General features: G+C 38.8%; 6 protein-coding genes across 9 annotated transcripts; 5 read left to right on the top strand and 1 right to left on the bottom strand.

The window, feature by feature from the left end:
• Positions 1-2936: 2936 nt before the first annotated feature.
• On the top strand, positions 2937-4088 carry LOC118435002. Its single transcript, XM_035849964.1, has 6 exons — positions 2937-3062; positions 3139-3342; positions 3434-3469; positions 3538-3655; positions 3715-3791; positions 3874-4088. Exons 1-6 carry the CDS (start codon positions 2997-2999, stop codon positions 3925-3927), a joined length of 555 nt encoding a protein of 184 aa, XP_035705857.1. The 5' UTR covers positions 2937-2996; the 3' UTR covers positions 3928-4088.
• Positions 4089-4737: 649 nt separating this feature from the next.
• Positions 4738-5888, top strand: LOC118434916. Its single transcript, XM_035849569.1, has 6 exons — positions 4738-4861; positions 4929-5129; positions 5210-5245; positions 5324-5441; positions 5520-5596; positions 5661-5888. Exons 1-6 carry the CDS (start codon positions 4799-4801, stop codon positions 5697-5699), a joined length of 534 nt encoding a protein of 177 aa, XP_035705462.1. The 5' UTR covers positions 4738-4798; the 3' UTR covers positions 5700-5888.
• A 527-nt stretch (positions 5889-6415) lies between these two features.
• Positions 6416-7401, top strand: LOC110846516. Its single transcript, XM_022093295.2, has 4 exons — positions 6416-6543; positions 6663-6711; positions 6793-6917; positions 6996-7401. The coding sequence occupies exons 1-4, from the start codon at positions 6463-6465 to the stop codon at positions 7239-7241; spliced, it is 501 nt and encodes a 166-aa protein (XP_021948987.1). The 5' UTR covers positions 6416-6462; the 3' UTR covers positions 7242-7401.
• Positions 7402-8875: 1474 nt separating this feature from the next.
• LOC110846515 (histone-binding protein RBBP4) lies at positions 8876-11516 on the top strand. Of its 2 annotated transcripts, none has more exons than XM_022093294.2 (10): positions 8876-9065; positions 9189-9345; positions 9413-9516; positions 9584-9688; positions 9772-9937; positions 10046-10265; positions 10355-10487; positions 10587-10760; positions 10824-10966; positions 11085-11516. In XM_022093294.2, the coding sequence occupies exons 1-10, from the start codon at positions 9056-9058 to the stop codon at positions 11205-11207; spliced, it is 1335 nt and encodes a 444-aa protein (XP_021948986.1). In that variant the 5' UTR covers positions 8876-9055; the 3' UTR covers positions 11208-11516. The 2 variants fall into 2 exon arrangements, with proteins under 2 accessions (XP_021948986.1, XP_021948985.1); XM_022093293.2 differs by having other exon boundaries at positions 9177-9345.
• Positions 11517-11986: 470 nt separating this feature from the next.
• LOC118434915 lies at positions 11987-14509 on the bottom strand. Of its 3 annotated transcripts, none has more exons than XM_035849567.1 (7): positions 14288-14509; positions 14139-14179; positions 13420-14053; positions 13293-13356; positions 13121-13221; positions 12971-13042; positions 11987-12267 (listed from the first exon to the last, which is right to left on the bottom strand). In XM_035849567.1, the coding sequence occupies exons 3-7, from the start codon at positions 13831-13833 to the stop codon at positions 12148-12150; spliced, it is 771 nt and encodes a 256-aa protein (XP_035705460.1). In that variant the 5' UTR covers positions 13834-14053; positions 14139-14179; positions 14288-14509; the 3' UTR covers positions 11987-12147. The 3 variants fall into 3 exon arrangements, with proteins under 3 accessions (XP_035705460.1, XP_035705461.1, XP_035705459.1); XM_035849568.1 differs by having other exon boundaries at positions 13293-13565; positions 13635-14053; XM_035849566.1 differs by having other exon boundaries at positions 13293-14053.
• A 1158-nt stretch (positions 14510-15667) lies between these two features.
• Positions 15668-21733, top strand: LOC118434842. The gene is made up of 5 exons (XM_035849226.1): positions 15668-15943; positions 19374-19523; positions 19595-21075; positions 21166-21285; positions 21372-21733. Exons 3-5 carry the CDS (start codon positions 20982-20984, stop codon positions 21731-21733), a joined length of 576 nt encoding a protein of 191 aa, XP_035705119.1. The 5' UTR covers positions 15668-15943; positions 19374-19523; positions 19595-20981.
• The last annotated feature ends 68 nt before the right edge of the window (positions 21734-21801 follow it).

Raw genomic sequence — 21801 nt, 5'->3', positions numbered from 1 at the left:
CCACATGGTCGATACAAAAATCTAAAGCAACATTTGGGTATGCCTTTTTTTACACATATCCTGGCAATCCTGGTCTGAAACTTAGCGTTGATTCCCATGATACACATACCTTACCAAATAGTCCTCTAAAACCACAACCTTGGTCCATAGACATAATTTTATCCTCTCTCACTGCACTGAATTGCTCATCGCTATATTGGGCCAATAATTCATATCTCCAAAAGTGTGCCTTAGATTGTAAAATTATTGCGAATACCTCTCGTGGAGCCGAAGATTCTGCTTTAAACTCATTAATATTCATTTCAAAGTCATTATCAGAAGAAGAGCAGTTGGAGTTGATTTTAGACCCCTTGACCTTAGCCAGCTGGTTGGGCATAATAACTGCATACCTAATTACTGTCATAATCTTTGGGACAATTAAATCAATTGCAGTAAATAACTTTGATGAGTCATTATATAGTTGTGTGATGCACCAAATGGTCAAACTGCTCTATAAAGGTGATCTAGAAACGGCTTTGTACAAATCTGATACACGAAATAAGTTTGAGCAGCATGACAAAAAGCTCAATAACATGTTATCTAGAACGGATATCGAGTCAGGCAGTAACAAAAATGTTACAGTACTACAATTACTAGTCGAGCAGGAGAACAATGAGCAGAATGACACAAAAGAAGCAGATGACGTTCATCACGGAAGGCCTTCAAAAGCGATTTTACACAGCACTATTCGAATCGTCTCATTTCTATTGATTGTGGCTTATGAGGGAAAATTATATGATGCTGTCACATTTCCGAAATCTGAGATAACCGGAACCGTCCAGGATTTGGTAACCTCTGGAAAATACTCTGTCAAAATGACAAAGGATGTCAAGTCTGGTAATTATTTCAACAAGTCCAATAATACAGCAGCTCTCAATAACTCGTGGGGTCATCAAGACAATGTTATGCATCATGCCTCCAAAGGTACAACAAAAATGGCATTTTGCTCCTATAGTCATAAGTATATAAATATGCATGACAGCGAAGGTAATAAAAATTTCCTTAAAAATTAATTGTCTTCCAGCTACGCCAGTTGAAATGGACATTTCAAATTGCATTGACTGGGTTGAGTCAAGTCCTGCCAAAAAATATGACAACCATGCGTGTGTTGGGTATGAGTTTGAGCTTCGAAGTCTACATAAATCCCATAGATTTGATAAACTGATAACCACAAAAAATCATGGGAATTATCGGATGGAGTTGACTGGCGAAAATCATAAGTTGTCCCGACGAAGGGGTTGGACCAAGCACGACTTGCTTCACAAAGTCTCAAAATCATCAAATAAAAGACTTGTAGCAGGAGCAACGTCTCTTCGAATCTCAAAATTCCCTTTTCGTCTCATGGACACGGGTCTCATGCAGCTAGTCCACACCACTTTCACCGACTCCATTTGGAGTGGGACACAAAGCCCTTCAAAGGTATTCACCATAAAAGACTACTCCGGACTGTTCCTGGTGTTCGTCGTGCTTTTAATAATTTCTAGCTTTTTATTCGTTTGCGAGTTATGTTACAAATGGTTGCAACCAATACTTCGAAGAATCCTCGACAGTTCAAACAGAGGTTTGAAATGCAGAGTAACGAGCCAAATGGCATGGAATTACTACAGTTGTTTGGTTGGAAGAAGGAAATTGTATAAAATCTATCATTATGACGAAGTCCATATAATTTGAATTATTTAGTTTAAATGGAATAAATAACTGTGGCTATGTTCCGGTAATAATAGACACAGATAATAAATATATGTACCTTACACACTTATCTAATCCTAAATATAGCAGAAGTATAAAGTGAAATTACAGTGTTATAATAATTTGTACCCTAATTTGGGGCCGAGACAGGGCTTATGGAAGTCATGTCCGTCCGTACACATGTAAAAATCACTCTCCCTTAGGAGGGGAGCTTGCGAGGTTGATAATAACAGATCTCGATGCCCTTTGGATATGTGATAGGGTCCTATGAGTGTACTAAAACCCTGAAGTGGTTTGACTCCATGGCCACATTTGCGCCCGCCACACCCACTCAAAAATGCCCAAAAAACGCTTCCACTCCAGTTTTCACTCACTCAAATCCACGCCAGAAATCCAATTTTACTCGGATTTTGAAATTTCTTTCACCATTACGCTCCCAGATAGTTGCTTTCTTCAATTCCATATCAAACTCAATTTTGCTGATGATTATTTCGCAGGCGTAATTTGAGTTGTTGATTACTACAACAATCCTCATTCAGAATTTCAAATTTTAAAAATACTAAAAATTTCGAAAAAATTGGGTTTGATATTGGATTGAAGAAAGCAACTATCTGGGAGTGTAATGATGAAAGAAATTTCAAAATCCGAGTAAAATTGGATTTTTGACGTGGATTTGAGTGAGTGAAAACTGGAGTGGAAGCGTTTTTTGGGCATTTTTGAGTGGGTGTGGCGGGCGCAAATGTGGCCATGGAGTCAAACCACTTCAGGGTTTTAGTACACTCATGAGACCCTATCACATATCCAAAGGGCATCAAGATCTGTTATTATCAACCTCGCAAGCTCCCCTCCTTAGTTTAACCAGTTGACTTGAGCTTTTACCTTGGAATAAAATCTAGAGAAGATTATTATCTGACTGCTCAAACGATACAAACAAATCCCAATCTCTGTTCATTGTTTAAGTTCATAATGATTTTCGAAATCCAGAAAAGTGGGAGTGATGAAAAAATAACTAGATCGGGCTATAGTAAGTCTGCACTATGTATTTTTTTACTAAAGTAAAATAAATCTAATTTTCTGTAGTTTGTATTTAAACATTATCATCTTGTATGTAATTCACCATTTCCTGAAATAAATACCTACGCATTCTATTAGCATATAAACTGCAAAATCACTGCTGATGCGTCCATTATCATACATTTATTTAGGTAGACACCAAGTGCAAGTAATAAATATATAAATTTTTGATTTCACTTACAACAAATTTTACCATGTACCACGTTAAATCGATTACTTTTATTTGTCTTGTCTCCCTTGAGATTTTGGTTGTGGTCACTGTAAGTTTTACCCATAAAAATATATTAACCTTTTGAAACGTATCAGCCTTTATATGATTTGGGTTAAATTACAAAGACAACCCCGCATCATCCATACCTCGAAGGGCGTGCTCATGGACCACGTAAATGCAATGGCAAAGAGATTCATATCTCGGAATCATACCCCATAAATGAAACGAAGCAAATCTGCGACGTGAAAGTAGCCACCAACTTAAGTGCAGAATTCAGGAAGAAACTAGACAACAAGCCAGAGAAAGAGGTCTGGAGGGATCATTTTCATGTGAGAACGAAGATTTACCAAATAATTTCGCCGACGCCTTCTTCATGCCATAAAAATCATTAATAAAATTGCATACTTATTTTATTCCCAGTGTATTTTAGTCTGTCAGATGCAAGAACTAGAACTGGTAACGTTACTTAAAATTCCTCAATTGGTCGTATTACTTGAAAATATCTATTGTCCATATATGTCTAGCTTAACGAGAAAGGAGAAATAATTGAAAGTGAAATCGAGGATTTCGTAAAAGACACATTCCCTTCAGAAGAGGCTTCCCTACTGATCCCTAAATTATTGGACTGTGCGAATCAATTTGGTAATGAAATAAATCATGCAAAAGTTTGTCGACCGAAATTGTGAAATTTTTTCGTACAGGGAAGCGAATGGACGTTTCTGGAGACTGTGAGAAAAATCGACTCATTTTTCAATGTGCTCGTTTGGCTGCTAGAGAGGTATTTATTTGTAGTCGTATGTATATAATTTGTCAATTTCATTTTATAATCGTAATTCGTGTGTCCAAATGTATCTACATAGGTGTGCAAACTGGTCGGTAATGAGAATGGGAATGCTACAACTGCTGGGCAGTAACGTTTTTACTTTTTGCTAACGAGATACAACATGCGTCACTTGGAATCTCATTTAGAAGCAAATAATTGTTAATTGATCTGGAACAAGTGTAGTAACTTTGCTTTAAATGTATAGTCAAGTTCATTTAGATAGTTTGAATACCAAATAAAAAATTATAAAAAAGTTTGATGGTAAAATTGCTTTGCCTCCCTCGTTATGTGCAAAATCTACTGCCCGAGCTAGTCATTTTTATCGTCTCTAATTTAATTTTGAAAACTAGTGAAGGTTGCAATGGACCCTTACGAGACCCATGACTAATATTTCACAAAACTGGGATCGTTATTGTGCATACATTTTCTCATATAAATAAAATTTCAAAATTATTAAATTAAATTTTTCCATGCAAAATTCCAAATTTTTCCTGCTAATTCAACAATCAGTGTGGGTTACCCTAATTTTTTCAAAATCGGTTCAGTGGTTCGTGTCCCTTAGTTTGTAACAGACAGACGGATGGGCAAAACAGGTACATAAGCCATTACTCGGCTAAAATTCGATATCATACAATTCATACATATACCCATTCCGACTTAAATGTTACTAAGTAATTATCACTTAATTTAAGGAGTAGTATCCATTGTATTGTTAATTTGACTTTGACTTATGAGATGAAACCGGATGTGATACGCATCATTATCTATTTATGTGTGCATATGTGTCTATCTTTGCATGCACTTTATTGATTAATTTTTAAGTCTCACAATAGCATCACAGATTATAAGAGGAGAATTAATGAACTAGATGAAGTATTTAAAGGAAACTTTTGTCGAATAATCATGTATTTTGTTCACGCCTTTCACACCGATAGCTAGCTACACATACCCCCTCGTCTAAAATGTATAAGCAGTGCAACCTGACCTTGTGCGCAACCCTTGTGATTATTACTGTTGCAGTATTGGTACAATTTCGAATTTATTAGCATATCATTTTTGACCATAAATTACATTGGAAATGTTGGATTACAGGCCGAGACAGAGACAAAAAAGAAAGCAAATGAGAACTCGCGAAATGTGACCTGCAAAGGGAAGCCTATGAACATGGCTCCTCTTATGGTTGGGCACAAGGAATGTCACGAAAAAATCTTTAACAAAGCCCCCTTGAACCCCAGAGAGCTCGACGACGAGGCACGCAAGGAACTGGAGAAACAATGGGCAGAGAACGAAATGGCAAGACTTATGATATATTGTATTATTTATGCAGATAAATAGTAGGAAATACGTCCATGTTGGCTGTTAATCTCTTTCAGTGTTACAATGTGTGCATTTGGAAAAAGCACGAAATTGTAGGTCGACTTCTCAAAGTTAAAAACATTTGTCTCTATCGATGCTTACAATAATGTTAAATACGTATGTATTATTAGATCAATGCTGATGGAAGTTATGACGAGGATGGAACTGATAAACTAGTGAAAGCAGTCTTCTCCATTGAAGTTCAAGCCGATCTGAAGAAATCAATTGATGAATGTGCATCTGAGAACAGTGAGACAATAATTTTAATATTTGCTTGTCATGCGCCTACATGTCGCAATAGGAAATTTTCTTAATTATACATTACAGGCAAGTCGTTCAGCATGGATAATAAATGCGAAGGATATAAAGGCTTCCTTGATTGCAAAATGGCCAACTACTTTCAGGTTAAGCTTCAAACTGCCATGAGAATTTTTACTGATAAATAAATACCTTGTGAAATTCATTTAGATTTGTGAAATTGACCCTAAAGGCCAACCAGGAATGTAACCACGGATCACATTTGACATTGGAATATCATCGTCATCTTTTATATAACATGTAATGCAAAACTGACTGACATTTTTTTTGCGGAAATGAGAAAAATTAATAAATATTCACAATAAATACGTATGTATAGAGAAAATTGTGTTGAACGTACGAGATTTTATATAAATTGAAATTGTGTCTTGTTTTAAACATTCGATAGTAAAATTATGACAATTCTCATACGAACCTTGATCTATTCAAAATTCACCTGCTCATCCAAAAATATTATTACATTATGTAAAAACAATACACTTTACATTTCCTTTATTAAAAATAAATACAGTAGATTCGTAGAATTTTCGGGTGTAATATTGGATTATCCACCGTTGGGCGTAGGTTGTACATACTACATACATACTTGCAGACAATTTTGTTCATGTACACATGTATGTAGCTATGTATATACCGGCATTAAATCTACTTCTCTTTCAGCTCCCAACCGATGTTTAAAATCAACAATTCTAATTGTTTTTTAGAAATGAATGGAGCAAACAAAGTACACTTCCGTTAATAATGTCAACAGATTTCATGCTCCATTAGAAACTTTGTGCTTGTCGTTGCCTAGAACGTTATGCATCTACTGACCCACTCTGAAGGCATTGTTTATCAGAACAATGACACACTTGTAATAAAACAGAAAAGTTGTTACTTTTCTTCGTGTCAATCAATATGTATCCGTACCAGGTCATATTGCTCATGTCAAATGACATGAGCGTTCTGAAGTATGCCTATTCCCAAGATGAGGATCACTTTGCCTTGGCTGCTTCTGGTGACCAACGCCTTATCCGCATATTCCTACTACACCGTGAGTACTCACAATATTTGCACATTTCCAAATATTTTAATATTGCCTACGTGTCCTCAATTACATAAATTAATACAAATTACCTTAAGCTCTGTATATTGATAATTTGTAATTTATAGCACGAATCGCAAAATAGGGAGCCAGCACTTGGCCGATTTGCTCGTGATGGTAATAACAAAACAAGACAAGTCCTACATATAATATTTCTGATATATATTTCTGATATATATTGGCGTCTAAATTTAATAGATGCCCCACCAGCAGCCGATGCTCCACCAGCAGACCCTGCGGCAGGTGGACCCAATTTAGACAGACTCAAAATGCTACAAGAAAAACTCAAGGCTGGAATGGCAGAAAAACAACTGACTGGACAGGTATTACTTCAATCAGAGGCCCATGTTTACCAATTTATTGCCCGTTCTTGTGATTAATATGAAACCCTTCGTCCCCAGACTGACGAAAATTCGAAGGCAGACGCTCTGGTGGCTTCGCTGGCTGCCCCCATCGCGGATGTGGGAGGGAAGAAGGACGACGACGAGGAGGAGAAACCTAAGGCCAAGAAGAAGAAGAAAAAGAAGAAGACGCCGACACCAGATTCGGACGAGGATGAAGCTCCGGCGGCACCGCCACCCCTACCGCCAGCCCATCGCCAAGGGGGAGGGTTGGTGGGAGGCCTGCTGGGCGGACTCTTAGGATGACCATGACTAACTAGCGAATTCTGATATGATTCTTATTCTCCACGTTGTAAATTTCCACACACCGTAGTTGAGTTAGTTTTAATTGGCTATAAATGGATTATTTATGTACATTGATTGCGTTGCGGTGCCTTCACTTTCCACTTCTTTAAAATAAAGGACTTGGAGAAAATTTGTTCTGTGAATTCATCATAATTCGGATTCAACAATAACAAATGATTGCATTCGAGCATATGCACATATAATATTGTTATGTATACATGCAGTTTATCATATCAGCATACAACGAGTCGAAGGAAAGTAAGATTTTCGATAAAATGTTCCTTATAAGTATGAGGCAACTTGAGATTCGTTGTATATTTTGATTAGAACTTGATGCCATGATATTAATGAATAATGTTGAAGACAACTAAAGCGATACAATAGACACTTTTTAAAACAATCAGAACAATTTGAAGATACACAACATCAATGAATGTCGAGAGCGACCTATAATTATGGTAGTACATACGTTAGCTGCACAGAATTCGTAGACTATATATATCTACTTACAACTCTCTCTTACTTATCAATAATAATGGGAAATATCAGTTTTCTTGCTGTGCTCTTAATTGGAGTCGTGCTAGATAAGGTATGTCATTTAAAGGAATCATAGTTTTAAAATCCTTCTGAAAACAACTTTTATTTTTGAGTGAGTCGTGAAGACAAAATGACTGAATAAGTAATTTATGTAGTGAGTGAGATAGCACGGTGAAAGTGCACAAACAAATTATTATAAAAATATTCCCCTGCAATTTATGTTTAGATTGTTCCAACAAAACAATTTCGCCGATTTGCCCGTGATTCAGAGCTATCAGGAAACATCCCTGTACCGGATTTACTATTTTTCAATGGTGAAAGTGAAAGCGATTCTCGCTTTCCTCGAGACGATGAGGAGACGGCGACCACCGCTTTACCACCAACTCCACCCCCTCCTACTGAAGAAGACATAAAAAAGAAGCAGGCACAGGACGAAGCTGATGCGGCGGAAAAGAAACGGCTAGAAATCATAGAAGTACACAAAAATCCAAGCAATTCTTGATTTAACTATGGACTAAATTGTGTACACACTTTTCAAATTGAAAATTTCAATTCACAACTCCTTCATAGGGTTTCCGCAAACAACACGCGGAACAGTTGGCAGCATCAGCAGAAATCCGATTGACGACCACGACACCCACACCCACAACTCCGCCGCCCCCACCTCCACCTCCACCAGCGAAGGCAGAGGAAAGTGAGGAGGACGACGACGACGAGGAGACAGAAAAGCGAAAAAAGGCCAAGAAACATAAAAAGAAGAAGCCGGCTGCTCCTCCCCCTGTCGTCTCCGATGGCTGTCACGGCTTGTTGGGCTGCCTTTTGGGATGACAACATCACCCTACGACAGAAATCCTCATTTATACCCAAATATTTTCAGCATTGTTTAATTGATTTGCATTAACAAGTAGAATAAAAGGCATTTTTGTTGAGAATATTGTTGAGAAATCGAGGCCGGGGCAGAGCGAGTCGGTGAGAGTGTGGACAGCGAGTACCAAACCGCATTCTGGTGGAGGGCAACCCAATTCAACGAAAAGCCCCGCGTCCTCGCACCAATGCCGCCTCTCTTCTCTCTCGGTCTTCGTACTCAGTTGTCATTTCCCTTGTTGTGAGGTCGGATAGGCGCAATTAACTCCTATCCGCCGAATCTCGGTGTTTTTAAACCAAGTTGCTAATTGTAGCAAGGCACTTATCTTAACTTATTCGTTCGAGAAAGAGACGGCTTCAAGCTGGAAGACAAAATGAGTGCGGGTAAGTCTTCTCCAAAGTATTATTCTCTAATAGAAATAATAGCTCTATTCGTTAAGTTAAGTTTGTTTCAAATGTTTTGCAAGTAATTTAATAGCAAATGGTTAATGGAAGGGATTGCTGTAGGTGGGGCTCCGGTCTATGACGAGGCGGTGGAGGAGCGTGTGATAAATGAAGAGTACAAAATCTGGAAGAAGAACACTCCTTTTCTGTACGATTTAGTGATGACCCATGCCCTGGAGTGGCCCTCTCTGACCGCTCAGTGGCTTCCGGACGTTGTGAGGTTGGTAACAACTAAACCTCATTGTTGTTAATATATCTATATAATAATCTATTCGAATATTTGATAGGCCGGAGGGAAAAGACTATTCTATTCACCGATTAATTCTGGGAACTCACACTTCGGACGAACAAAACCATTTGTTGATTGCATCCGTGCAGCTACCCAACGAAGGTACGGTTCTCAGTTTATTGAAGACATGTGGGATTGCTATATTTACATAACATTATTATTAATGAAGATGCAACGTATGATGCTACTCATTATGAAAGTGAAAAGGGTGATTTTGGAGGATTTGGGTCCGTATCTGGGAAGATTGAGATTGAAATTAAAATCAATCATGAAGGTAGAACAATTAAATACGCTTTCATAATAACATTAATTAATTATAACAATATTTACCAAACTGTCTTCATTAATGATGTATAGGAGAGGTAAATAGGGCTCGATACATGCCGCAAAATCCTTGCGTAATTGCAACCAAAACTCCTTCGTCGGATGTATTAGTCTTTGACTATACTAAACACCCTTCAAAACCAGACCCAAGCGGCGAATGTCATCCAGACATTCGACTTCGTGGACATCAAAAGGAAGGGTAAACAAAAACAAAATTAACAATGTATACTTGTGCTTAATTGAGTTGGAGTTACACATTTCTTTAGAGTAAAAAATAATGACTATTATGATTATGATTGATTTATAGATATGGATTATCTTGGAATCCAAATTTGAATGGACATTTATTGTCGGCTTCTGATGACCACACCATTTGCTTATGGGATATTAATATGACTCCAACACAACAAGGGCGGGATCGTATTATTGAGGCAAAGACCATTTTTACTGGTCACACCGCTGTTGTTGAAGATGTAGCTTGGCACTTGCTTCATGAAAGTCTTTTTGGATCTGTTGCTGATGATCAGGTTTGCTAACCTTATTACTTTCTTGTAATATATACAATTGCATAGCAATTAGAATACCTATTTAATGAATATCTACTTTTCATAATCAGAAATTGATGGTGTGGGACACTCGGTCAAATAATACCAGCAAACCAAGTCACACTGTGGACGCACATACAGCTGAAGTCAATTGTCTCTCTTTCAATCCGTATTCTGAGTTCATTTTGGCAACAGGAAGTGCAGGTATCAACCCCAAATTACCAAATAGTTCACCATATCTATTTCACATCATCCACCGTTTGGAAGGAAGCTTGGTCATAATTTATGTGCTATTTTTTTTAGATAAAACTGTAGCTTTGTGGGATCTTCGAAATTTGAAATTAAAATTGCACTCGTTTGAGTCGCACAAAGACGAAATTTTTCAAGTTCAGTGGTCACCTCATAACGAAACTATTTTGGCTTCGTCCGGAACCGATAGGAGACTTCATGTGTGGGATTTGTCTAAAATTGGAGAAGGTAAATGATACCAACCATTAATTATTCCAACTTTAGAATAATTTTTGTTTTTATTACGAAAAGAACAAAGTCCTGAGGATTCTGAAGATGGGCCTCCAGAACTACTTTTCATTCATGGAGGTCACACTGCAAAGATATCTGACTTTTCGTGGAATCCAAATGAACCCTGGGTTATTTGTTCCGTCTCTGAAGACAACATAATGCAGGTGCGTATCTATTATCATCAATGATGATTCATCATTATTGTTTCTTTATGTCGCAGTACTCTGAATTCTCAAAGATCACGTTTGTGCGAGTTATTTATGTATGGTTTATTACTTCTAGGTTTGGCAAATGGCGGAAAACATTTACAACGATGAAGATGCTGACGCACCCGGTGGGGGTGCTGGAGCAAGCACTGGAGGAGCTGGCGCTGCCAGCGCCTCAGCGGAAATGCTTGAAAATTAAAATGATAAATGCAGATTCCAAGATACCAATTACCTTTTGTTGTGCTCGTTTGTATTGTAAATAAGTAAGATAAGATTTTTGCGTAAGAGACTTGTATATATGTGTGAGTGTTGAAAGCTGTGAATGAAATAGCAAATTGACGGTTAAAACTAGCCGCTTAATTCTGTACAACAAACACGGAATATTTAGTGGTTTAGCTTTACAATTGTTGTCACTGCATAATTCTGAAAATGTTTAATGTTAAGTTAATTTTTTGCTATTGTACGCCACACTTTTTGAAACAGTAAAGATAATAATGATTAATATTTATGTGCATATACTTCACTCAGTTAATTAAATCGTTCTATCTTGAATTAGGGCTGGATTCGAAACTCGTTGCAAACATGGAATGCTCCTGTATTAAGGATTTTGCATGCACGCATTGGCAGTGCATACTTAAATATGAAAATAATATGAAAATGTACTCGAGTTCACGTACATGCATCTTGATTTATAAGCAGCATTAAACTTTATTGAAAGATTTTACAAATGATCAATTCTCACTGTACTACATATAATATTAGTTTGTTTAAAATTATGACCTTTATCATCATAAATCGTTCGAAACTCGGTTTAATAGACATCTCAGTTTGACTGATCCTTCAATAGCCCACTTTCAGTTTTGAGAAGAGCTCTTGGGTTTCCTCTACTTGACGAATCAAAATGGACGTGTTGTAGGCACCCACTCGCGGATCGATAGACTTTGTGATTATAAGTGAAGGCGAAAATTGAAGCAGGATTATAAAATATGAGAACACGGTTCCCACAATCTAAATAAGAAAGACATGCGTGCATAAAGATTGAGTTGTAAAATCCAGAGATTTTGATGGTATTTGGACCCGAAGTAGATATACTCACAGTTACTAAAAATCCTTTATCCAGCGAAAAATAGCCTACAATTTTAAAATGATAAAATTATTTGTAAAGTACATAAGTGGCAAAATATTTGTTTTAATTTCATGCCTCCACCACTCAATGCTGTTTCGAAATGACCCGTATAACTTGTGTACATGCTCATTATCTGAAATTATTTACGAACAAAGACATTGCATTTTTCTTGGATGCCCACATGCCTTCTTGGCAAGGAAACATTGAATAAATGTGCATATATCTGCCGAACTCTTATGCCCTGGCTACACTACTGTCGTAATATTCTAGAGTTTACTGGTAATATGGGAAAATGCATAAGGCCAGCTACATGTGTAACTTGCAACCAATTCAGAGTTTACTCTAGAGTTTTACTAGTAAAATTTCACTAGTAAAACTCTAGAGTTCAGAGTTTTACAACGAACTCCAGCTACACCAATGTGCTACTTCAGTGTTAAACATTGAAATTTTATTAGGGATTTCTTATTTACTGACGAGAGTCTACTTATTTTTCTAAACATTAATTCTTCGTCTTCATTTAATTTATGAGAACATTTAAATCAATGGAGTCGCAAATAATTATGGAAGTCGTTGGTAAAAAGGCAAATCATTTTTCGCAAGAAGAGAACCTCGCATTAATACGGATTTGGGGATCGCGAACTTTTATTTTAAACACAATTATTATTTTTTAGATGGTAAATTTTTAAAAGTCCCACCTCTGAGAAATAACTCTGAGATTTGGTACCCTGAAAATTACAACGGTACAAAATGCAATGTAGCTGGAGTTTTTTTTTCAGCGTTAAACTCTAGAGTTAACTCTGAAAAAATTTACGACAGTAGTGTAGCCAGGGCATTACAAAGTATAACTCGTCATCACTCATTGAGCCCATCATTCCTCGTTGTCTCAAAACTGCCAAGCCGTCCATTGCCTTCACATAGATAAGTAATTCCATTAATTACATTACACTCCTCCCTGGTTAAAAAATGTAAATCAATTGCTCATTTACCACTTCTCCCACTTCTGCTGCGGCAAGGGACACAACGACCAAAATGGCAAGAGAATGTATCAAGTACAAAGTAATTATTAATCCGTCCAATCGTCGTGCTCCTGAATATCGACACAACTATGAAAATTTTATATTCGGAGCATAGAAAATTTCAGTATTACTTATTCTTAACCTTGAAATTCTTCTGACCCTTGGCTCCTGTAAAAGTAGTACACCTCGAAGATTATGCTACAAATCTGTCGATAAATCGTGGTAAGGTTCATTTTGTTGTAATGCACGCGATCAGATAATTTTGCTACCTGTGAAGCATAATATGACTCAATAATATTGGCGAAAAGAGCATCAGCCCCTTCCAGAAGATCCAGTATGCAGACGTGATCTTTAAACAAAAGAGAAAATTCGGTTCGGTCCACAATCTTTTCCGAACTTCGAAACTTGTCTTCGCCTTTATGACGAAAAATTAGAGTGAGCGAGAGATACGCAGGATTACAATTTTTAGTTTCGTTCGACCCACCTTTTAGAAGGACTCTTTGCAATCGAGTATTCCATACGGCAAATGAATTTCGCAGAAGGCGACAGATGAGCACAAACAAGAGAATGAAAGTTTTGGAGCAGATTAAAATGTAAAAAAATAGAAATCCTCCAAAACCTCGCAAAACCCAAAAGTTTGAATGGGTGTGAATTCTGGGGTAAAAGCAGCGAACACAAAGCATTCCGAGAATGGCTGGTCCTATACATAAAATCAATTGTAGTTTTTAATACCCTGACCTCTGATCTCCATTCAAGCCTATCTGACCTCCTGACGCCACCGGAGCAAAACCCATGGCGCAGACGACAAAGAAAATTACAAGAAATCCACCATAACAGGAAAGAACAATGGTCATGTAACGCTTCACCCCTTCAGCCACGTCGATGTTAATAATTTCCACAATTCTAGTGTTTCAAAATAATTTTTTACACAATAAATCAAGTTTGAAAATATGTATGCACATAAAAATATTTAAAATTATTAACTTACTCGGTCCAAAATGTGAAATAGCTGGCTGCGAAATGTCGCATCTATGGTTCAGTATTTCTTAATCTTACTTGTTTTATTTAATTTTTTAGTATATATATATATAAATATGGAGGATTGTAATGCAGGATAATGAGTATGCACATAAATACCTTGAAAAACTGCCAGCTTCCAACTGTTGCATGACACAGGGAAGAAATGAGCATTATTAATGGAATTATATTTCTTCGTAAAATGTACAGTTCTTCGAATCTGTAATTTCCAGTTCGGATTATTCTGGATGAGTCGTTGGGTGGATTTGGATGAATTGGAGGATAATCTAAAGCTGAACCAATTGTGTTCATAAAAAATAAGGCGGCAGTTACGGCAACGATTGTGCTGGTAATTATGAAGCCGATGGCAGGAATTGATTTCTTATTGTAATGGAAAATGTATCCTTGTGCCGTTGCTGAGCCCTGGAGGGGAAATCGAAGGAAAGCGTAGCCAAATATTATGTAAGGGGTGAAGCATCGGTAGACTTTCTCCGCCAACAATTTCTTCTCATTTTCATTTGGCTTCATTTTCGGTTCTTCCGCAGTAATTGATGCTACGCCACTTTTTCTCCAAGTAATTTCAGATGCTGTCGCAGTAGTAGCGAATATTGATGGATCTACAGGAGCAGGGTGACCAATAGAAGTTTTGCCCCCTGATTGTTTTCAATTAATCATTATGTTAGATTGCAATGTCAAAATTTTCTGCATAACTGCATACCTTCAGTTGTTTTTAGAGAATCCTTTGCCATTTTAATATCTGGTCACTTAGGATTAGTGCGAGTATCAGATGAGATTTGCATATATAGCAATATTGTTTATTGTTGTGCTTGACGTTTATATCGCACGATTGCTTGACATTTAGTTACTCAGCGTACATAAGTGTAATAGGTGTTTAGTAAGGCACTGCTAATACTAATATTTTAGTAATTGTCAAGCAATCGTGTTTACATCCATTTCGTCAACTGGAACCACTAGTAATTACGTAGTATTTTATTATTTCGTCAAATAATATTGGTGATAAAGTATTACAGTACCGTTGACCATCTTAGCAACGCTTCTTTATCCATCTACATGAATGAACCCTCAAATGAAAGATCAAATATTGAAATATTGGATATGGATAGAAAGATTGAAATCAAACTTTATAAATACTTTGTAAAAGTCAAAGTTCATAAACTCCTTTGACTTAAATTCCCCCATTTCAATTCCGGCTTGGCTACTGTTGACAAATTTATGGTAAAACCAAGGTCCTGAATTTTACTTAGTTACGTGTCTACATAAGGTTAGCTCATTTGATGGTAAATTTTGTGACCGAGAGCTTGGGACGAGTTTGGGATTATTGTGGGGAAAAAATTTGTTGTTACGTGAAGTTAAGGTAATTTTATAAAGTAATGATGATGATTTCTGGTGGTGGTGGTGGGGAAAATTGATGATTTTTTAACACATTTCTTGAGCACGTTGTCGTCTATCGTTTTTAATATAAAAAGACAATGGGGAGAAATTGCGCAATTTCAAGTTGTCCAAACAGAAAAGGAAAGCCTTCTCATAAAGTCCACGCATTTCCCAATGCGAAACATGCTCTCCTCCGGACCACTTGGATTTCCAGAACAATTGGAACATCATCCCTTAAAATTGACAACTTCGGGGTCTGCAGCCGTCATTTCTCTTCAAATGATTATGTAGCAGGTCAGGTCACCGGAATAAAAGCTAAAGGAGGTGCCCCAGTCTTAAAGTCAATTGCAATACCAACTCTGAATCTGTGGAACAGTCCAACTGGTATTATAATTGGATTATTTATGTACTTTATCATAATACATAATTGTAATCCATAATATTAGCATAACTACAATAGATATATAAATGAAATTCTTTATAACATAAATATCTCCTCCAGTTTGTGTCCTTTTGGAAGGGATCCTAAAATGGATGCTACATTCCCTCTTTGAACAGTGATACTCATTCTCTGCAATAAAAAGGATGTCGCCCTCTTCTCTTCTGTGATGTTTGTGATTCTGGACCCGATTTCTTTAATAAATGACAAGCCATCTTTACCCCAAATCCCTGTTGTTTCGATGGCTATTGGGACAAAAAGGAAACTGTCCATAAGTTGTTCATATCTTTTCTTCTTCCGGTCCTCTGCTTTCTCAGCTGCTACTCCTGGGCGAATACTAGTTTGTGGGAGGTACGATGGTGCAAATGTATCGGAACACGTGAAGTCCCACACTACCGATTTTCCTCTTGCCCATGGAATAAGTGTGAGACCATCTGGACGTTTCCCATCTTCACGGGCACACCCGGCTGGTTCTTTAATTATAGAGACTCCTGCAGATCTGAGGGCTCTGGCGATGACATCGTTGGCTGCGGCATGACGGGAGTGACGTCCAGCACTATTTTTGCAACTGAGACCATGATAGCCTTTCGTGGACACTTGTTCACCACAAGAACATTTGTGGGGCTGGCAGATGTCACAGCCTAGTCGAAGAGCGGCGGCGATGCGAAACGTCTCATTAGGAAGATGTGTGCCGAGTTGAGGAGAGGGGATAGCGTTGAGCCACGCTCCAACATTGGGTTGTGACATGGCGTGATAGCGGGCTTTGTCTTCTAATGTAGTCGCATTAGTTGTGAGGTGATTGATTACACCTTCCTGTTGTGGTATTTCCCATATTGCCTGGATACCTCGTATCTCGAGTGGAGGAAGTGGCGATGAACCAAGTGATTTCCAGCGTTCCTCTCCTTCTTGGATGGCGGTATCGATGCCATGTAAATGTGGTGGAAGTAGGCGTTCCGCAAGAGGCAGGGAGCTATAGATAGACGCTAGAAAGCACGGAATCGCCACATCTATAGCGTGTCTGACCCCAAGACCACCTTTGTTGACGGGTAGAGAGGACTGTAACCAGGATTGAGGGGAAAGGGAACAGTTGATGATTCCCTCCATAGCATTTTTTAATTTGGCATCATAAAGAGTAAGGGCGTCAAATCTTCTCCATGTCGGTGCACAGCGGAGAAAGTATATTAGACGAGGTGTTGAGATGGAGGCACGGAGAAGGAAAAAGGCTGAGTGGGAGGAGAGTTTGAGTAGCCGCGTGCTAATTTTTTCCATTTCCTCGGTTTTGGCTCCTAGTATTGTAGGAATGGCTTCATCGGTGAGTGGGACACCTAACAGCATAGCACTTTCAGGAGAGATCTTTTGTATCCCCGGAGCTGTTGAACGAAATAGCTCAAAAATTTCGTCACGAGTTTGGTCGTCGACTACACCCAGAATTCCCACTTCACATTTTGTAGTGTTAAGGTGCAGACCGACTTCTGTCCCCATACGTGTGATGGTTTGCATTGCCATTAAGACTTTCTCCGGCGAATCAGCAATGGTTGAGTCATCTAAGTACCACATATTCAGCTCTGTGTCAATCAAGTACACAATTGGTTGGATCACGAGAGCGTAGAGAGCTGGTCCGAGTGGATCACCTTGTTGAACCCCACAAAGGGAGGAGATGGGTGTTCCCGCGAAGAAAATTTCCGAGGGGGAGGAGTAGGCCTGGCTCACGAAACGGTAGAAATTTGGGAATTTTTCTCGAATGATTTGGAGAAGTGTGTCTCGTCGGATTTCATTGAAAGCATTACGGAAGTCCAATTTTAAAAAAGCCTTGGGGCTATCATGTGAGTAATTCCAGTAAATACGTGCTGCGTGGGCTGCAGCTTCAGCGCCTCCTTTAATCCCCACTCCTAGTTGATGAGGGGAGAAAATCTCGACCAGAGTAGATGACATACGGGCGACGGCAATTTTCGAGATGAGACGACGCTATGTATTGCCGACAGCGACAGAACGAATGCCCCCAGTTTTCTTTCTAAGTGCGGTCATGGAAGCCCCGAAGAAGATTGGGCAAATAGATTTTGGCACGTCTCCCCTGAGAACAAGATCTAAAAATTTTAGCATCGCGTTTAGTAAATTGGTCGCAGGTTCTCCATTCTCTGAGATGACGAGGTCCTTCAAAATCTGAGGGCGAAGAGAGTCAAGTCCTCCTGCCGATCCTGGAGCGAAACTAGAGATTGCGATGAGGACTTCTTTGGGATCAACAGGGGCCAAAACTTCTGCCTTGTCCGGTGCGTTCGGGAAATAAGTTGGCTCTGGATGTGGGGGATGCTTAGTGATGAGGGCATCCAAGGTTTCTTGATTATTTGGGGCAATTGTGTCATCATAGGTCAATAAACGAATTGCACCCCGTACATCGCCGTCTGCCAATTTTGCTTCCACCTTCTTTGCAATAGTTTCTTGAGGACGTGAGGGTTTGGCGAATTGTGGTCGTGGTCTCGAGGGTGTTACAATTTGGGTTATTGACCACTGCAGAACTCTTGATTTCACCCATGTTGTTAAATTTTTAACTTTGTCAGATTTGGTGGGAACAGGGACGACTGCGTATGGAAACGAGAAAAGTTTGAACCATAATTCCTCCGAGTTTGTGGTGGTCACTTCCTCTATTATTTTTGCAAGGGCTTTAGCTACTTCCATCCTTGCACCTTTTGGGACTCTTCTCAGCGTGGGTACTGTATTCTTCAGTTGCGATAACTCAGCACCCCAATTTCTTGGAGCATGTGGGAGTAGTGGTGGTTGATCCTTCCATCTGATTCCAATGTATGCGTTGGCTGCGCCTCGAGTCGGGGGACGAGAAAATTTTGTGCTGGGGAAGAGTTGAAGAATATACTTTCCCACGGTGGCATCGACAACTCTTCCTTCTCCCGATGTTTGAATATGATGGGCGTAACGTGCGACTATTTCGGATTTTGGAATTAGGCCGAGAGGATCTTCAACGAGGTTGGATTTCAGCCAATATTGTGTTGTGGCGATTATGTGCTTTTTCTTGGTGGTAGTCGTTGTGTTGAGGGATGATGGAGTGACTTGAGATTGTGAAGATGTGACGGATATGACGCAAGTTGGACAAAGCCATTCCTCCTCCGGTATGATGACCACGGCGACACATGCTGTGTGATACCATTTCTGGCAGTGGTCGCATAGTATCCATTGGTCTGTGTTGCTAGCTCCTGGGCATGTGGATATCGGGCAATGTTGGTCATCATGGGTGGAGAGATTGGCAGCAGTGGTGGAAGTTGGTGTCATCATTTCATTCTCTATATTTTTGGGCGTTTTATTTTTTTTTTTGAAAAATTTATTATTTATTATAATAAAATTACTTATAATTTCGATGCATTAAAGGTGAGACACAACTGCCTGATACGGATCGTATGCGGATTGACATGGGCGCACCCATATGTATTGAATTGGATCGAATAGAAATGGGTGGCACAGAAATTCAACAAACCGTGGCGAACGTCGCAATAAATAGCGATGTCACCTCAAATAATGGTATTTATTACCACTATAAATTATTTTTCGAACTCTAATTTACATAATACATATTTGATGTTAATTACTAGAACTGCAGCTTCATATTGAAATTGCCAGACTAAAATCGGAGATTCAAGAATGTAAAACGGCCCTTGAGTCCAAAAACAAAACCATACGGAGTTTACGTGTCCAGATACAGAGAATAACAACAGAATAACAGAATAACAAGTGCAACTATCCGTTCCCGTTCATCTCAACATTAAAAAGATGGTTGCAAGAGGTCTCAATTATACCTGGGAAAATTATGACTCCAGTCATGGATGTTATGAGAGCTAAGTTTTTGGAAAAGTCAGAAAGGGAGCGAGTTTGCGTCCTAGCCTTAGATGAAGTGGGCATCAATAAGCGTTTCGTGTATGACAAATCCGCAGACAAAGTGTATGGGGGACGAGACTGTGTTCCAGTTATCACTGCAAGAGGCTTATTTTCTTCCTGGAAGCAGATCCTCTACTACGATTTAGAAAACAAGACGACAGGCCAGCACATAACAGAAGCAATTAAAGCATTGTTTGATATTGGACTGATTATTATTATTATTGTCGCCTTCGTATCAGACTTGGGCACGAAAAATCAAGGACTATGGAAGGAGTTTGGGATAGGAAGAGTAAAAAACGGTGAAATAGGAGCAAATCATTTTCCACATCCGAGCGACCCAACTCGAAATGTGTATGTTTTTGCCGATTTTCCCCATTTAATTAAGCTCTTGAGAAATTTATGAGAAGGCTTTCCTTTTCTGTTTGGACAACTTGAATTTGCGCAATTTCTCCCCATTGTCTTTTTATATTAAAAACGATAGACGACAACGTGCTCAAGAAATGTGTTAAAAAATCATCAATTTTCCCCACCACCACCACCAGAAATCATCATCACTACTTTATAAAATTACCTTAACTTCACGTAACAACAAATTTTTTCCCCACAATAATCCCAAACTCGTCCCAAGCTCTCGGTCACAAAATTTACCATCAATTGAGCTAACCTTATGTAGACACGTAACTAAGTAAAATTCAGGACCTTGGGTAAAACTATTAAGATGGACGAACAACCTCATCCGTCAAAAGTTGACAACACTGATGAGCAGCAGCAACCTAGATCATCCCATGTTTTTAAACCGGATGAGACCGGTACCTCACGCACAGCACAGCACACCCGATTATTTGGGTCCTTTTATCAATTTCTTATTTTGTCTATTCCTCCAGGTCATGACGATGAAAATGTTTCTGAGGGGCGACATCGACCTTCCAGAATGAAAACGCATGAACAGGAGTTGGCAGAAGCCGCAGAACATCGAAAACTTTGGGTAAGTTAAAGTTAAAGTTGGCAATATGTTTGGTTGAAAGTATGACTAATTAGGAGTTTATTTCGTTTCAATTTACGAACATCCCCTTACTCAAAAAATATAATAATTTTTTTCAGGCAATGGCCGCTACGTCGGTTGCTAATTTGATTAAAGAGTTTTCAGATAAACCAATTCCTAATCTAGAAGCTCTCCGGCAATCATTTCAACCATCAAGTACTAGAATTTTTTCCACCCCATTCTCATTCAAGGTCTAAATTGATAAGATATATACTTAAATACTGGAAAATGGGTTTGTATACATAGCACCAGACCAGTGGTTGAAACGAATGGAAGCGAGTAATGAGGATGCCATGGCAGAACAAGATTCTTCCATGGAAGAAACGGACACCGAAGCACCCGTCGAGCTGTTTTACGATATCGATGGTTTGCCTTCATAAGATGGAGAATTTCGATATAACAATTTTACGATGTTATCACAGTATCGTTAAATACGATTTGTTTTATTTTAGCAAACGACGACGATCTGAAAGCTTTCCTGGGAGATAGTGACGAAGAAAGTGTAGTCCAACAACCAAGCGTTTCACAAACGACAGCGATATCCAAGCGAAAAAGCACTATTGCACCAAAGAAGCTTGTAGACAAAGTAATATCAGCCGCAAGGAAGTCATTGGCTCCGATAGCTCAAGCTACACGAGAATCGGAAGATGCAGATCTTGAATCTCCACCAGGATCAAAGACAGTGGTCACAAAACGAGCCAGTTCTACTTCTGCTGTTGACGATGGAAGTCAGCATGGGTCGCAAGTTCGAATTTCTGGGACCGACGGGCGCAGGGGCACAGCAGACTCTGCAAATGAAAAACGGGGTAAGTGAAAGCATTCAACTTTCACTCATTTTGTTTCATAAATGTCGGTTAAATTTTTTACAAGTTTTAAACTTTT

Source organism: Folsomia candida, unplaced genomic scaffold (genome assembly GCF_002217175.1).
Source record: "Folsomia candida strain VU population unplaced genomic scaffold, ASM221717v1 Fcan01_Sc003, whole genome shotgun sequence".
Taxonomy (NCBI): Eukaryota; Metazoa; Arthropoda; class Collembola; order Entomobryomorpha; family Isotomidae; genus Folsomia; species Folsomia candida.
Note: the sequence above shows the minus strand (reverse complement) of the source record. Positions and strands in the feature narration are given on the sequence as shown.